The sequence below is a fragment of the Podarcis liolepis genome (genome assembly GCF_965112155.1).
Source record: "Podarcis liolepis genome assembly, chromosome: 16".
NCBI lineage: Eukaryota > Metazoa > Chordata > Lepidosauria > Squamata > Lacertidae > Podarcis > Podarcis liolepis.
This window is the reverse complement of record NC_139567.1, coordinates 32,546,386-32,561,723: the sequence shown is the minus strand read 5'-3', so window position 1 is coordinate 32,561,723 and position 15,338 is coordinate 32,546,386. Positions and strand designations below refer to the sequence as shown.

Genomic DNA, 15,338 nt, shown 5'->3' with positions numbered 1-15,338 from the left:
CCAGCTGCATCAGCAATCCTGTCCCTCAAGTGTCACCTGGGAGCTGCTGTTCCATCTGACTGCCTCAGTGGGAGAGGTTGGAATCAGGGCTCATTCTACCATCTTTGCCAAAAGCCCAGCTCCATCAGGTACCTGCTACCACTGATCTACACAAGCTGGTCATTACAAGAACAACCATTTAAGAATGAGTGCCTGAGTTTGATTTCTTTTCCTCGTTCCTTCCTTTCCCTCTTGTCTTGTGTGTTGTATTTTTTAAGACTATAAACCTGTGGTCAGGGACTGTCTTGTTTTAATTAATTGTATGTAAGCCACTCTGGGAGCCTTCTTGGCTGAAGAGCAGGGTACAAATGCTCCCAGTAATAAGAAGTCTGCTTCAGAGAAACTGGTATGACAAGCTTTTTTTGGACATAAAAACAAAGCAGAATGAGAGTGATATCGTAGGAAATAAGTTTTCCTATGTAGCATGAATTTTGTGGGCCCCATAGCAACCTCATTCCAGTGCTTAGAAAGCATCTTGTTCTGTGTCTCCTGTTTCAGTCAGATGGTATTGCATTAGTGCCCTTGGCCTACCAAGCTTTGTTTACTATATACATAGCCACTGTAATTACATATGGAAGATTGTAATACATTGTGGAATTGTGAGAGTACAGCTGCACAAATATTAAGATGGAAAACTACATAAATAGTGACACCAATTTTGTTTCATATTTCAGATCGTTCAGAGAGGTTTGGGACAGTCCTCTGTTTCAATATTCATGCCTGATACTATTTTGGCAGAACAGTTAATTTTGGGATGCTTTTTCCTAAGTCACTTTGACTTGAGAATTCTCATGTTCCCCAGCCTCTAGTTTAACCCTGATATTTCTGAGTGGCCCTAAGCAAGTCTCTTAATCTCAGCTCTTTTATACCTTGGGAACTGCAGGTGACCAGGATGTCAATAGAAAGAGTGTGGTGATAATGGTGTTTTTGTTTCTCCATGAATTGACTGAAAACCCAGAGATAGCTGCTTGGAATATAATATAGTGCATGGCATGATAGAGCCTAAATGGGTAGTGCCGTGATATCTAATCTGCCTGTATCTCTGTCCCAATTACGTATGAAAATTGCCTACCTGGCAAGGTTGTCTCTGGCCCCCAGCCCCACAGGGTATTTGATGCCCAGAAGCAGGTGCCCAAGGGAATCAGGCCCTCAGGTAAGAAAAGGTTGCCCGGTCTAATTTAGAACATATCAAAAGAAATTTCAGAGCATGACGCTTACAATTAATATTATCCTATAGTAGTCTAAAAGTGGATGGTGTTAGTACCTAGAAATCCATGTACACCAATTTTTATATCAGACCTAAAAGACCCAGAAACCCCCTCTCAGTTCTGACAGGTACTCCCATATGAAGGCATCTAGAACAGGGGGTATAGCATGGCAGGTAGAAGCAGCCTTCTCCTGATAGCAGCCACCTTCTCTGTGGTTGATAGAGGCACCATAGAGGAGATATAGAGCTTTAAGGTTTAGATGATTGAATAGAATAGGTGTGCAGGTGCTTCTCTTCTTAAAGATAGGATGCATGCTTACTGTATGAACTCATTTCTGAATTCCCCCCCTATTATATATGAAATGGGTATTTAATACTTAAAGCACCTTGAAGTGCATTTGTTATTTGAAAGTTTTACTGCAGGGTTTAGCAGGAGCCAAAGTGGTGCTCAGAATAGAAACAGGATACAAGCTGGTTAATTTTTTGTGGTTAATCTACTTGCCTAGTGTGACTTAGAACTTTGAATATTGGTTGGAAAGGTATTATTGTGAGGTGGAGGAGGGGTAGGCTGCACCTGGTATCCTAATTCCTGGGTCCAACAAGAATTCAATTGCTGGAGTAGCCAGGCATGTTTCTTGGTAATGACCTAAGCATGGTTCTGTAAGGTAAATGAAAGAAGTGGCTTTGTGCTAGAGGGTAAGTGGGTGGACCCCCCTCCCTCAGATTTCTGGTAGTTAGAAAGACAAGGCTGTAGTTGAGATGTGTGAGTTAGAAGCTAGAAGCAGGCTGCTAACTGGGCAGCTGAGAGACAAAGCCATGCCTAATTTCTGGTAGAATCAAATGCTGTGGCCATGGGAGAAGCAAGACCCTCTTGGGGTGTTAATACAGTGACCTTAAGTTGATCAGCGGGTAAGAAATTGTAGTAGTAGTAGTAGTAGTAAGTAGTAGTGGCAGTAGTAGTAGTAGTATTAATAATAATTCTGTTAATTTCTGTTAACACTTGAAAACGTGCTGCTGCAGTTGTGGCAATATGTCCAACTATGGTCATGTTCAGTTTTGTTCACAGCTGGTGAACTAAGTTGGACCATTAGCCCAGTACTGTCTCTTATTGTGCTAGCAAATCAAATCAAATACTTATTTTTACAGTATTTGACCAGCATTAAAGAAGCAAAATAAGAAGCAAATAGAACACTTTATTCAGATATGTATACAGTGATACCTCGGTTTAAGGACAGCCCTGTTTACGAACTATTCGGTTTATGAACTCTGCAAAACTGGAAGTAGTGTCTTGGTTTGCAAACTTTACCTTGGTCTATGAACGGAATCTGAACGGTGGAAGGGCACCGGCGGCAGGAGGCCTCATTAGGGAAAGTGCACCTCGGTTTAAGAACAGTTCTGTTTAAGAACGGACTTCCGGAATGGATTAAGTTTGTAAACCGAGCTATCGCTGTAGTAGGATAGAATAAAATGGGCTTCAGTGTTTTACAGAGTAATAGTAGCCATGTCACAAACTCCACAGTGGAAAATTACAGAAGTCAGTTCCTGGTGGGTTTTGCTTTCTGCAGCACAGTGCTTTGCCACACTGAGAGTGATTGATACATTTTGATCTGAGAGGTGCAAAAGGATGTAAAATGCACCTGATCATCCTGACATATCATACGGTAACAGTTTTCCAGTGTCTCAGGCTGTAGTTTTCCCTATCACCTTTTAAAATGAAGTTATTGTGGATTGAACCCAGGACCTTCTGCAAAGCATGTACTGTACCACTGAGCTATGGCTCTTCCCTAATGTAAGCGAAGAAGCAAAGGCAGCTTCTGTGTACAGGATTACCACCCTGCATATTTTGTGCTTCAAAGTGAAGGCTTTGCAGTGGGTTAAGTATTGATTTGTCACAACATGATAACTATAAAACAGGACAGGACACCCCCCCCCCCATTATTTATATGTTGCCCATCTGACTGTGTTGCCCCAGCCACTCACATCAAACATTAAAAACTTCGCTATACAGGGCTGCCTTCAGGTGTCTTCCAAAAGTCAAATAATTGATAAAAGTCAGATAGGATTCATACTAACCTGTGCTGGTTCCTTCTAGTCCAGGGGAAGACATGAGGGCTAGAGTTGGTGGTGCAGTCCATAAGGGCATCTGTTGCTTTAAAAAACACAAACTAGCAAACTAGCCCTACTGTTAGGTAGTGTGAGGCAGCTGCCACAGGCACCAGGTATTGGGGGTGCAGAGAATGGTAGTCAGAAGTTTGACGATGTGTGTTCTGTGGCCTGCTCTACACCTCCAAAACTTACCTGTCACTTTCTGACATACTGGAGGATGCTGTTCATGTCCTACTGGTGAAACTAAGGTTCATTTGCCAACCCAGAGACTATTGACTGGAAGGGCACATCTTGTCTTTTGCCTCAGGCAGTGAAATGTCTTGTGCTAGCCCTGCAAACCAGTTAGTATCTAAAGCATTAAACTAGCCAAGAGCAAAGCTGTCAATCTGGACAAACCCTTTATGCTTTTTGCCATGTTCCTTTCTGAAGAATAATTTGCCTTAGTGAGTAAGTGATGAAATGCAGCTCGTTTGATTGTCGAGGTCATGTGCCTTTTTTCTCCCCATTGGCCCATTTTTAGCTCTCCTTCAACGAGTAGCAGAACTGGAAAAAGTCAATGCTGAATTTCTACGCACGAAGCAGCACCGTGAGCAGGAATTTAATCAAAAGAGGGCAAAATTTAAAGAGCTGTATCTGGCTAAAGAAGGTAATACTTAAATTTACTGAATGTAGAAATTGTAGACATGCATGTGGTCTTTAGAGTAACTGAACAAATAAGCTATTTTAATTTGGTGTCGTTTTATCACATTGTGAGTTTGAGGTTTCAACTACATGCGTTGTTGTCTTGCAGAATGTCACAACTGTGCACTCCAAAATGAGTCACTACCAGAATATGGGACGACACAGAACATCACACCTTAAAATGGGGATATATAGTGCTTGCATTCATTGCTTCTGTCTCTTGATGTGGGTAAAGCCACCGGACACCTGTGGATTAGGTTGATGTATCTAGTTACATGTCTAGCTATATTTAGCTCAGCTTCTTTGTGCAAGTTTAGAGAACACCTCAGGAAGCGTCAACTGATTGGAAATGTTGGTGTCATCCTGAAACCTCCATGGGGAGCTGATGATCCCATTTGTTTGGATAGAAGTGCCATGACTACTAAGGAAACGTATTCATTGTTTTTGTGTTGACTGTTGTATCGCAGACTTCAAGATTGGAGATAAAGAATGTCCTTGTTGGTAGTGAAAAGAGAGCTGGTAACGAAAAGATCTGAGACCAGACTCAAACTTTGGTGGCTTTATGAGTGAAATACACCCTGGGCATATTGGTAGAAGTTTGGCAAGCTCCGGGTCACAGTACACAGACAGGTCTGACTCATGCCCTTATCAAATTAGATAAGACTACTACTTAAATTCCCATGACTCCTAAATATGTGCCCTTAGAAATTCCAAAGAAGCCTGAACCACTACATTAATGATAATCATTGATCTGTCTGGAATTTTTTACTTGTATATTACTTTGGACTTCACTTTCCTATACAGATGGAAAGTTTGGGAAAGCTTTTACACCAGGGATGGGGAACATCCCCCCCCCAACGTGTTGAAATCTCTCAGGGAAAGTGGGGAGCATGTTCCCAAAGTGGGCAGGACCAACCCTCGCACCACATTCACACGCCCTTCCCTTCCCTTTCTTCCCTTTATCACTTTGGCTTCCCTGCTGTGTGGTGAGAAATGGGAAGCCCTTTCTCAGTGCAGAGGTAAAATGCTGCAATCTGTTGATGTATGACTAAGCTGCAAAATAGTACAAGTGAGGGGCATGGCCTAAGGGGAAGGTGTGTGACAGGGGTGGGGAGACTTCAGACTGGTGGTATTTACTTTATTTTGTACTAGAACCCTAACCAAAGCCACCAAAGAAAAATATATAATTAGATTTAAAGAGCAGGATATTATGAGCATATTCCGAGACTAGGCATTTATTTCTGTACAGGAATCAGTACCAATACGAGAACTGAATGAGCTCATATTCCTTTCATACCAAAGTCTGTTCCTAGTTAGCTTGCTCCATTTCATCAATCTAATTTACATGGGAAAATATCGATTTCTTGCTATTGTTAAAACAATTGTGCTTCAGAATCTCCCCGCCTTGCCCGATCTATTGCAAATCACCCAATAATCTAACAGTAGGTTTGATCTACCTTCTGCCCAAGGGAGAGTGTTGCGGGACAGATTAAGAGGCCTGGTGAGTCAGATTAGGCCCATGAACTGGAGGCTTCCCACGCCAGCTTTATATCACCAATCCTAAAGGGAGAAAGGGAACTTGTATGGCAGTGATGTAATGCAGAAGTTCTTGTACTAGGAAGTTCTGTTTCGTAGCCAAAGGAATAATTATTTTTGTGATATATAGCTGAGCATAAGGTAAATATTCCCACTCCTAGCATGGTAGAGGCATAAGTGAGATGCCAGTGATCTTCTTGGTTAGATGAAGCAGTAAGCTAAGTGTGGAGTTTACAGACTCATTTATGCCTAAAATGAGGAACAGCAGGAGTTCTGTCCCCTTGGCTTCACTTTGAACCTCTGCATTAATGTATTGTGCTTTTAAGTGGAACTACTTTTCATTTCAGAGGATCTGAAGAGGCAAAATGCAGTACTTCAGGCTGCTCAGGATGATCTGGAGCAACTGCGAGCGCAGCTTACGGAAGCCCAGGCTGAAATGGAGAATATTAAAGCCATTGCAACAGTATCTGAAAATACAAAGCAGGAAGCTATTGATGAAGTGAAGAGGCAATGGCAGGAAGAGGTTGCTTCTCTGCAGGCTATCATGAAAGGTGGGACTGACGGAAATGGGTGAATTGCTATCAAAAAAGTTTCATATTCAGTGATATCGCTGATCCCCAAACCACTGCTTTAGTAGCACTGAAACCACATGCTTGAGATATCTCTTGTAGAAACGAGAGTGTATTATTTGACGTTGGAAGGTTCACGTTGACATTTGAGGTCATTCTTCAGTATGTTTTCTGGCTTTCTATACTTTTTGCAGCCCCCAAACTCATTTTGCATTTAATTATACTGTACTTAGCAAATTATTGTCCTGTTTTTCTTAAAGTTTACTTCAAATGCTAATGTAGGTAAATTATATATATATATATAGAGAGAGAGAGAGAGAGACTCAATCACAAGCAAGTTAGAAATGGCAGAAAAGAGATAGTCTTGTGTATTTAACAAAACTATGAAACAATCAGCAGAAGGGAAAAAATACAGCAGAAGTTAAAAGAAATAAATATTTGCCTTCTGAATTCCTGAACTGTCACCTCCATCTTTGTAGACCAGCCCTGGATTTAAGATTGGCAGGGAAGGCCAGTTTTTAATTTGATTTCCACTGCCCTCAGAGGTTTCACATATGAGAGGGTCTTCTCAGTGGGGGTCCCTACAGTTCCGGGACAGGTCAAGCCTGGAACATTTTTGAATAGCAAGTGAGAAATGTGCTAAATATATAACAGTGTGACCTATGAACCCTACTTGTTTGCTTGGGAAGTATGTTCCTAAGGTGGAGAGGATCCATAGCTCTGTGGTAGAGCATTGCTCTTCATGCAGAAAGCCCAGGTTCAGTTTCTGGCTTCTCTGTGACTGGGGGTAGGCCATCCTCTTCTTGAGGCTTTGGAGGACTGCTGCCACTCGGAGTAGATAAACTGGGCAACTTTTGGCCCTCCAGATCTTGCTGGATCCTGACTGTCAGCTGTCTCAACCAGCATGGTTGGCGCTCAGGCATGATGGAAGCTGTAGTCCAACAACATCTGGAAGGTACCAGGCTCTGAACCCTTGCAGTAGGGTCAATGGACCAGCATTCTATCTCTGTATGAGGCAGCTGCATATGTTGTTGATTTCAGCAGGACATCAAATAATCTGCTTAAGGATCTCACTCTGAGACGTATACCAGCCTTTTAATGAGCTTGTCACCTAAAGAAGATGTGGGGGATTAAAGAAGTGATGAGCAACTTGTTATTGTTGTTATTAAACAGAAACTGTCAGTGACTATGAACTCCAGTTTCATCACAGGCTGGAGCAAGAGCGAGCTCAGTGGAACCAATACCGAGAGAACGTGGAAAGGGAAATAGTGGATCTGAGAAGACGTCTTTCCGAAGGCCAAGAAGAGGAAAACCTGGAAAATGATATGAAGAAGGTAAAGCATACTTCAACATGCAGTACTGACAGATTTGTTTGGAAGCTGTTTGCCCATTGTCTTTCTTCTTGAGAACTGGGAAATAAATAACATAACTAGGAGTGTATCCTCTTTTTGTCATGACTAGTCAGCTTAGAAAATAAAAGTAGGAAACAGAAGCTGGTATGAACTAGAAATGTTCTCTCTGCTTTGAAACTTGAAGCTGTGTGCCTGTGTTGAATTATTCCCACAATATTTAGGTTTGTAGCACAAACATCTCTTTAAGTTATTCTCCTTCCTCCCCTCTGTTCTCCCCCAACATAAACTCCATTCCTGCTATTCTGCTTTCCCCTTGGTATTACCTGCTCAGGCACCCTGAGACAAGTAAGCAGGAGGATGCGACAGAGATGTGGAGAAAATGGATAGAGATATTATTTCACCCTCTCGTAATATTAAAACCTAGGATCATCCTGTGAAACTGAAGATTTAAGACAAATAAAATGTAATACTTCACACAGGTCATAGTTAAGCTACCACAAGATGTGGTGGTGGCTGCTATCTTAGTCGATAAGTAAGATGGCTGCTTACAGGGGGGTTAAACAAATTCATTGAGGATGCAACTCAGTGGCTACTAATCATGGTGAGACTATACCACCTGTAGAATCAGAGACAGCATTCTCCGGTATACTTGTTATACTGGAACAGCAGCAGGAAAGGGCTATTGCCCTCAGGTCCTGTTTTGTGCAGTTTCCATAGGGATCTGGTTTGCTGCTGTGGGAACCAGGAATGTTGGACTAGACAGACCAATGAAGGTGAACCTCCAGTCATTCCCATTTGCCCCCTGGTATGGTTTGGCACAAACTACAGTCACCTGATATCATGTGACTGTAGACATGGGACAAGTAAAGCTGTCGCTCCCCCACCTGTCAAAGTGGCATGCAGGAGGTTGGGGAGGGAAAGGGTTCTGGATCTGGCCCACTAAACCTTTGATCCGAGGGCTCTTCTTATATTGACTTTTTCTTAAGCACAGGGCCATAGACAGGATAATTATGATAAAAGGAGTGGGAGAGAAGCATCCATATACTGTCCTGATTTCATTGGAGGAAGAGTGGGTAATTAAACTCTAGCATACTCAGTCGAAGTGTGGACACAACATTGAGAGTCCATGTCTGAGCAGCAGATCGTCACAGAAACCTGTGTATAAACAGTACTTGTGATCTGAAGAGGCATATATGAAAGATAGCAGCCATAACTCAGTCTGGTCTCCAGTTATATAAACCATGTGTTCAGAGGCTGTGAATATTTGACAACAGGTCAATAGGGCGCAGGTATTGCTGCTCTTGTGAACCTCTGTTAGCCCATGCCAAAATGTGCCTCTTGGTTGCCTGACTCGATCGGAAGCAGTTCTGCTGTGGGATAGTGTGGGAGATGGGCAAATCTTAATGAGGTGTAGCCCACCAGGAAATTCTCTTGTGCAGGTCCTGTTTGTTTCAGTGGGACTTGTATAGGGGAATTCCTGGTGAATTCTTCCTTGTACAAACATCTTTTTTTTGTGTGTCTCCTTGTATGCATATCCCTGTTGATATAATTTGAAAATGCATGCTTTTGTGTGTGTTTTTAAAAATAGAGCTGTTATGATGAGATGCATGTGAAATTTTACGTAAAGTACTGATGCACATGTAGTTGTTTTTAAATAAATATCACAATCTTTTGTCGCTGAGAATTCGTGTTTTGTGAAATGCAGGAATCTGCTTCCCTTAAGTCATATTTCTAATTTTACACACAAAAGTGTAGTCATAGTAAAACATACTTAGTTTTTTGGACAGAACGGGAGCCTTAATGCTTAGGCTCCTCTGTGGACTAAAAATGATGGCATTGATTGAGGCATTTAAGGACTTGGAAGCTATTTCCTGGAACGCATCATCTGCTTAAAAGGCAGTAACATCTTGACTTTGTGCGTGTGAGAGAGAGAGAGAGAATGAGAGAAATTTGCAATTGTGCAATTATGGCTACTATGTGTAGTTACGTTCCTAACATGACATAAATACTTGTAGATATTGGCTGACCTAACTGGCTGCTTTTTGGCTACTTAAAATTAACTGGCAGGGGCTGATACGTTCCTGTGTGTTGATGTTACAGGTTTAAGGCATGTTTGCATGAGAATGTCTTCATTATCAGCTGAGTGTGGAGGCAGAGGCAACCTGTGTCCCTCCAGATATTGTTGGGTTACAGTTCCCATCATCTTTAACCATTGGTTGAAGCTGATGAGAGCTGGAGTCCAACGGCATCTGTAGGGCCATTCAAGCATGAAAGCAATAAAAAGACGGTATCCCTGTCCCAACTGCAGCAGGGTGCAGGAACCCCCTGTCCTGATGTGAAATGTTGGGCTGCGTGGAAAGCACGACATATTCATAACTATTTTGAATTTTTAATTCTGTTGATGCCTCCCTTAGCCTTCAGTAAGTTAGGCTTAAAAATATATATATTTTAAAATGATCTGGGCCATGACTGTTGTCAGAGGACACATTAACGCAGAAGCCTTGCTTGAAGTTAAACAGGCCTGGTCAGTGTTTTTTCATGGTATCATTTTAATGTTCTAAGTGAATTGTTGAACTTAGAAAACTTTGGCTGCTTGATTCAGCAAGAGCTGCTAATTTGAGGTCCACGGTTCTGTACTCGAGAGTAAATCTCACCGTGAGACGTGCTTCCCAGAAGACTCTGCAACATATAGCCATCCTACACAAACATGTTTGCTACTGAAAGGCTACAAAGTCTGAAACCTCTGAGCTCTGTGGCCCATCTCAGTCTTCTGAGACATTTGGGGCATGTGGGTTGCATAGGAGTATTCCAATTTGAGGCTGCATTTCTGTTACATTTCAAGCAATAGAACAATAAATGAACCCTGGGCCATTGTTGGTTTGTTACATCATTTAATGTTGACTTCAGGCCCAAGAAGATGCAGAGAAGCTTCGTTCAGTTGTGATGCCCATGGAAAAGGAGATTGCAACCTTGAAAGACAAACTGACAGAGGCTGAAGAAAGGATAAAGGAGCTGGAGGCTTCAAAGGTGGGTGAGGAAAATGGCCAAAGATCTTGTGTTTGTAAGATTGCAGTGGGGTCATTTGCCTTGATACAGGAAACTAATATTTTTCATAGATCATGCTTCTCAAACATCTTGAAGCGGGACCTGCCTGTAAACTTAATATTTCAAGCCCTGTTTTCCCCACTTGTCTTCAGCAGAGGATTGTAGAAAATCTTGTATAGCAGGCAGATCTTGAAAGATAAGCAAGCAACATATATTATCTAAGTCTAAAGCTTCAGGCTCTATCTTTCCACAGATAGTGGTGGGGAAGGTATTGTAGAGATGTCAAATTGAACAGGGCAGAGATGGTTGTGTGGACTAGAGAACTACCAGTATGTTCATTTTGGGATACAGAAATCTTATATGTATGTGGCCTTTGAGTTGGTGTCCTCTGTGTTCTGAACAACAAAGAATATGTTCCAAGATCTATTTACTGTTCTTTGACTCTAGTTTTTCATCTTGGCAAGTATATACACTCATTGCAGATTTGTTAGTTTCTAGCATTTTCAGATAGATTTGACTGACTTCGATGCTAGTAAGTTCTAGTGATTTACTAGCTTTCTATTCAAAATGACTAATGATAGTATCTTTAAATGCTGTTGAGCATTTAATGGCAAATAATAGGAGCTTTGCATTTACAATGGTTGTGTGTGCCACCACAAAAACTTGATGGCAGCTATAGAATTGGAGTAAAGGACTCTCAGTGGAGTTTGTTATTCCTAGAAATGTGCTTGAATTCACTAAGTGGCTATTAACTTCAGTCTTTTTAGTACAGCAACTGAAGCCAACTGCATGCATTTCACCATAATCTTCCTCTGATTGATTATATACCTTTTTTCAGGTTAAAGAACTGAATCATTATTTGGAAGCTGAGAAATCCTGCAGGACCGATCTAGAAATGTATGTGGCTGTTCTGAACACTCAGAAATCAGTTCTGCAGGAAGATGCAGAGAAGCTGCGGAAAGAACTTCACGAAGGTGTGAATTCTCCCCTTTGCTAAAAACATAGGAGGTGGCAACAGTAGACCTGTACTTTAGATGAGGAGCGGGCAGCCAAGTGCTTGGGCTGAGCTGCATGCCCACATTGGCTTCCAGAGTGTTCCACTTACTTTCCGCACAGTGGTATCATACAGAGCCAAGTGCTGGGGATCATTAGAGTTTTAATCAAAGGGCAGTAAAAAAGGTGGGGATTTGCAGGCAGGGCTTGTCCCAGACTCCAATTCTGCAATCATTTTGCACATAGTTAAACTATGGAACTGTCTACCATGGGAGGCTACCCACTTGGATGGCTTTAAAACAAATTCATGGAGGATACAGCTATCAATAACTACTAGCCATGATGCCTGGGCTCTGGCTCCACAGTTGGAGGCAGCAGTGCCTCTGAGTACCAGTTGCTGGAAAGCACAGGAAGAGGAGTGTGCTCTTGTGTTTGAGTTTCACTTGTGGATTTTCCACAGGCATCTGGTTGGCCATTGATGCCAAGAAGCAATGGGGAGGCAGGAGGTGGGCCCCTCCAAGCATGATAATTGCTTATTTACAGTCAACCAGGGTAGAGCCTAGCCTAGATCATATAAATGGTGACTCTTGCGAGAGTAAGTGCCTTCTTTGTTTCTGTGCAAGAAAATGTGAGCATTTTCTTAGATTTAAGTAAAAAGCTCTAATGTGTGGAATAGCAAACAAATGTAACCAGAGTTACTTGGGTGAGAGAAGTGAATGGTGACCATTAAAACCCCAATTCATTATCCTTGTCTGTTTCTGCATAGTCTGCCATCTACTAGAGCAGGAACGGCAGCAGCACAACCAGCTGAAGCACACCTGGCAAAAGGCCAACGACCAGTTCTTAGAGTCACAGCGTTTGCTGATGAGGGACATGCAGTGGATGGAAATGGTGCTGACCTCTGAGCAGCTTCGGCAAGTGGAAGAACTGAAGAAGAAAGATCAGGTTGGTGTGTGGGTGTGTGTTGCAATCAAATATTGTTGCCTTTTTCAGAGTATAATAATTGTGGGTGTTTGGTGACAAGGAGGCTGGAGTGCAAGGATGTGGGGAGCATTTGTTTCTGGGTTTCGAATATTTTTTGTCATCCGTTATTAAGGCAGAAATTGTTTCAAGGAGGTTAGTGTGCATTGTCATGTTTGTACACATTTACAATGGTTTAATGTGTTGTGTGTATGTATGTGCACCCAAGATAGCTGGGCTTCTTTGTTTTTCTTGTATCTGCTGTGTTTGAGACAGCAAATGTTTGTTTGTTTATTTGTTTCATAAAATTTATACACTGCTTGATTGTAAAAAAACCAAAACAACCTCAATGTGTTTTATAAAAAGACCTGCTCTGCGTGTATTTGATTTCTCTGTGAAGGAGATCGCTTATTATTCTTAGGTAACACTGAAGCCGAGTACAGTCCCATCCATAAAAATGGTAAACATTTTTACATGTTTAATTTCTAAATGACATGTGACGCATATTTGTGAGATGCATGTGACTTGCTGCAAATGGCTCTGCAGCTGGGTTCACTTGCTTGAGTTTTGCGCTTGGCGTGCACTCAGTTCTGGCCATGTGCGTAAGACGAGGGGTCTGTGGAGAGCCTCATGCTCGGCTCATAAATGACCTAGGATTTGCAAATACTGGAGGACTATTATGAAGACTCAAAATGAATGTGAGCAGAAAGCAAACCTGTTCTTCCCTGCTGCATTAAACCCACATGTCCCAAAGCTTCCCTATGGTAGAGACCTTTTGCTTCCAGCAGCAGTTTCCCCTCCAGGCAGCCCTTCAGATCATCTGTCATGCAAACTAGCTGCTTCATTTGTTTATGCTTGGTGACTTGAAAGGCTGCACTTGGGCTGTGGAATGTGAGCAGAATCAAAGGGGGCGGGTGCTGCTTGCAGTTGGCCATGCCTGTGTTGAATTTAACTTGCAACAATTCCAGTAGATGCACTTGCATAGTTGAGCACCCCTGCTTCAAGTTCTTGCCCCATCCCTGTTTGTTAACACTCTTGTGGTCTGGACTGAGATCTGTGGAGGCCTGATACCATGTGTGACTAATACTAATTGATGGCAGCTGACTTCTAAGCTGATGCAATAGCAGTATGCCTAGATTAGGGATGAGGAACCTATGGCCCTCCAGATGTTACCAAACTGACTCCCATCAGCCTTGGCCAGCAGTGCTAGTGGTCAGGGATGATGTAGTGTAGCAACATCTGGAGAGCCAAAGGTTCCCCTTCCCTGATCTAGATGACTAGAGGGTTGTTGTTGTTGTTACAAGCTCCCCTGCCCCCAACCTTGCAGGGGGAGTTGACTATAGGATCCTTTGGGTACCTTCCAACTCAGTGTTCTATTATTCGTCCACCATTTTGCGATTGTGTTCAGTTGGACCTTAGAGCTCACAATCAATCATTCGTTCAGTCCAGAACTTGAGTCATTCTGACACCTAAGGCTCCATTTCTCTTTTGTTTGCAATATTTTCCTTTGGGACGTCCCCCCCCCCCATTCCTTCCCTGCTTAGCAAGGTGCTCAGGCGTCATCTGCCACCTTGAAATTCATAATGGTATAAGTGACGCTGAAAGAACATCAAAACACTTCATTGTTTTTAGGAAGATGAAGAGCAGCGGAAACTTCATAAAAGGAAGGAAGACAAGCAGAAAGGCCCTGATGATGAATCGAAAGTAAGCTCCATCACTCATGATGAATCCCTTCCGCAGTTCCTTGGTGAAGAGGTAAAGCTGATTTGTTTAGCATGTGTTTCCCAAAACATTATTGATTGTATTTAATTTTAGCAAACACTACTGATGGCAAAAATCAATGGAGACTCCTTGGTAGCCATCTTGGCTTATTCAGACCAATACTACAATGTGTTGAGAGCAAACTGCGACCCTTATCATGGATTCCAGGGTTCAAACTCCCACTTTGGCCATGAAGCTCACTGGGCCAGTCACTCACTCTCAGTCTAACCTACCTCACAGGGTTATTGTGAGAATAAAATGTGGAGGAAGAGAACTACCTACACCACCTTGAGCTCCTTGGTGGAAAGGTGGTGTTTAAATGTCAACATAAAATAAATAAAATAACCTGTGAGGAGTGTGACACGGCTTGGAGGACAGGATGCACTTCACTCTTCAAAGGAACAAAGAACCGTGTTGCATGAGGGTAACCTTAAACCCAATACCCCCTGTGGCAGGCAAGTCCTTCACCTTGTTGCAGTAACATCTAGGGATATTTTCCATGTGATCCTGTCTTGTCACATGAGTTTTCTCATTCACTGCTACTTACATACATACATAATTTTATTTGTATGCTGTCTTCCACACCATGCTCAAGCTGGCTTGAAGCATGAAAAAAACCACAAAACCACAACATAACAAAACGTAGTCCTAAGCAATAAATAAAACATTAAAAAATACACAACCAAACTGAACAATTTTCACATAAATCACAGTAAGTACTAAAACAAAGTTACAAAAAACCAATAGCAACAACTCCCCCCAAACCCGACATCACCCTAGTCCAAGAGTCTGCTCAGCAGCCTCAGCTTTTGTAGCTGGAGTCAGTCAGGGACCGCCCTCCCAGGCCAGGTGGGAAAGGCCTGCAAGGCAGGGAGCAGGTCTTCCAGGACTCAGCCAAGATGGTCTCCTGCCTCCTCAGCAGCCCCAGCCTTTGTAGCTGGAGTCAGCTTGCTTATCATGTGTTGCCAAACTTGAAGTCTTAGCATGATGAATGGTATTTTTGGTGTATGATCTGCCTTTTAAATGTATGGCTATAGTCTAGTAAATGTGAAACAAATGGTGCTGGAGTAAGGCAAGACCTAAATGAGC

The 15,338-nt window shown here is 42.4% G+C and overlaps 1 protein-coding gene across 4 annotated transcripts in view; it reads left to right on the top strand.

Annotated features, from left to right (window-relative positions):
- RABEP1 (rabaptin, RAB GTPase binding effector protein 1) overlaps positions 1–15,338 on the top strand; it is a 53,770-nt gene that overhangs the window by 18,547 nt on the left and 19,885 nt on the right. Inside the window, exons 2-9 of one of the 4 annotated variants that reach the window (XM_083479224.1) lie at positions 3,873–3,998; positions 5,917–6,120; positions 7,312–7,472; positions 10,398–10,517; positions 11,374–11,509; positions 12,295–12,473; positions 12,910–12,948; positions 14,121–14,243. In XM_083479224.1, coding sequence (XP_083335350.1) covers positions 3,873–3,998; positions 5,917–6,120; positions 7,312–7,472; positions 10,398–10,517; positions 11,374–11,509; positions 12,295–12,473; positions 12,910–12,948; positions 14,121–14,243 — 1,088 coding nt within the window. The remainder of the gene's footprint in view (positions 1–3,872; positions 3,999–5,916; positions 6,121–7,311; positions 7,473–10,397; positions 10,518–11,373; positions 11,510–12,294; positions 12,474–12,909; positions 12,949–14,120; positions 14,244–15,338) is intronic. The other 3 variants (XM_083479225.1, XM_083479226.1, XM_083479227.1) reach the window with 3 other exon arrangements.